At 42.4% G+C, this 1,035-nt stretch overlaps 1 protein-coding gene across 1 annotated transcript in view; it reads left to right on the top strand.

The window, feature by feature from the left end:
* Window positions 1-430: 430 nt before the first annotated feature.
* Window positions 431-1,035, top strand: part of LOC106877597 (proline dehydrogenase 1, mitochondrial) — a gene marked incomplete at both ends in the record, with an annotated part of 13,232 nt that continues 12,627 nt past the window's right edge. Inside the window, one exon of the mRNA XM_014926541.2 lies at window positions 431-639. Within this exon, the coding sequence (XP_014782027.2) occupies window positions 431-639 (209 nt within the window). The remainder of the gene's footprint in view (window positions 640-1,035) is intronic.

Here is a 1,035-nt window from a genome sequence, read left to right as displayed (position 1 = left end):
TATATATATATATATATATATATATATGTGTGTGTGCCTTCTTCCCTTCAGGAAAATGTTTTTTTTGTTTTGTTTTTTTTTTGCTGTTGGCTGCAAATCTAATGCAAATATTGTTTGCCAACATATTGTGGCAGTCCCCGAGATGAATGTTACTGTTATTTAGCCCCAGGAAACATCGTCTCCTACTGGCTATACGACACACAGTCTATGTCCTTGTACAGATTGTGTGTCGTATAACCAGCTGGAGATGATGTTTCCTGGGGTTAAACAACAGTAACATTCGTCCCAACCATGACTGCCACCTTTATGTTGGCAAATAATCTTTACTTTAGACTACCATTACTGTATGTCTCTCGTTGAGAGATTCAGAAATAATAATTTTTCTGTTTGTAAATCTAATACGTCTCTTGTTATGTTTTGTTATTTCCAGCTCCTGAAATGGTCACGAAGAATTCTTGGGAAAACCCTGTTTACGAAATTGATGAAGGCCACATTTTACGGTCAATTTGTAGCAGGGGAGGACCAGGAAGACATTAGACCAACCATAGAGAAGAACATGAAGTTTGGTGTGAAATCCATTCTGGATTATAGTGTGGAGAAGGATTTGTCATCGGAGGAAGCCAAGAAAGCAGAAATGGAGTGAGTTAACCGTTTAGTATTTAAATTAGTGTGGAGGCGCAATGGCCCAGTTGTTAGGGCAGTGGACTCGCAGTCATAGGATCACAGTTTCGATTCCCAGACCGGGCGTTGTGAGTGTTTATTGAGCGAAAACACCTAAAAGCTCCACGAGGCTCCGGCAGGGGATGGTGGCGAACCCTGCTGTACTCTCTCACCACAACTTTCTCTCACTCTTTCTTCCTGTTTCTGTTGTGCCTGTAATTCAAAGGGTCAGCCTTGTCACACTCTGTGTCACGCTGAATATCCCCCGAGAACTACGTTAAGGGTACACGTGTCTGTGGAGTGCTCAGCCACTTGCACGTTAATTTCACGAGCAGGCTGTTCCGTTGATCTGATCAACTGGAACCCTCGACGTTT

This window comes from Octopus bimaculoides, unplaced genomic scaffold (assembly GCF_001194135.2).
Source record: "Octopus bimaculoides isolate UCB-OBI-ISO-001 unplaced genomic scaffold, ASM119413v2 Scaffold_70559, whole genome shotgun sequence".
NCBI classification, from domain to species: domain Eukaryota; kingdom Metazoa; phylum Mollusca; class Cephalopoda; order Octopoda; family Octopodidae; genus Octopus; species Octopus bimaculoides.
The sequence above is the reverse complement of the archived record's forward strand: the minus strand, read 5'-3'. Positions and strand labels throughout refer to the sequence as shown.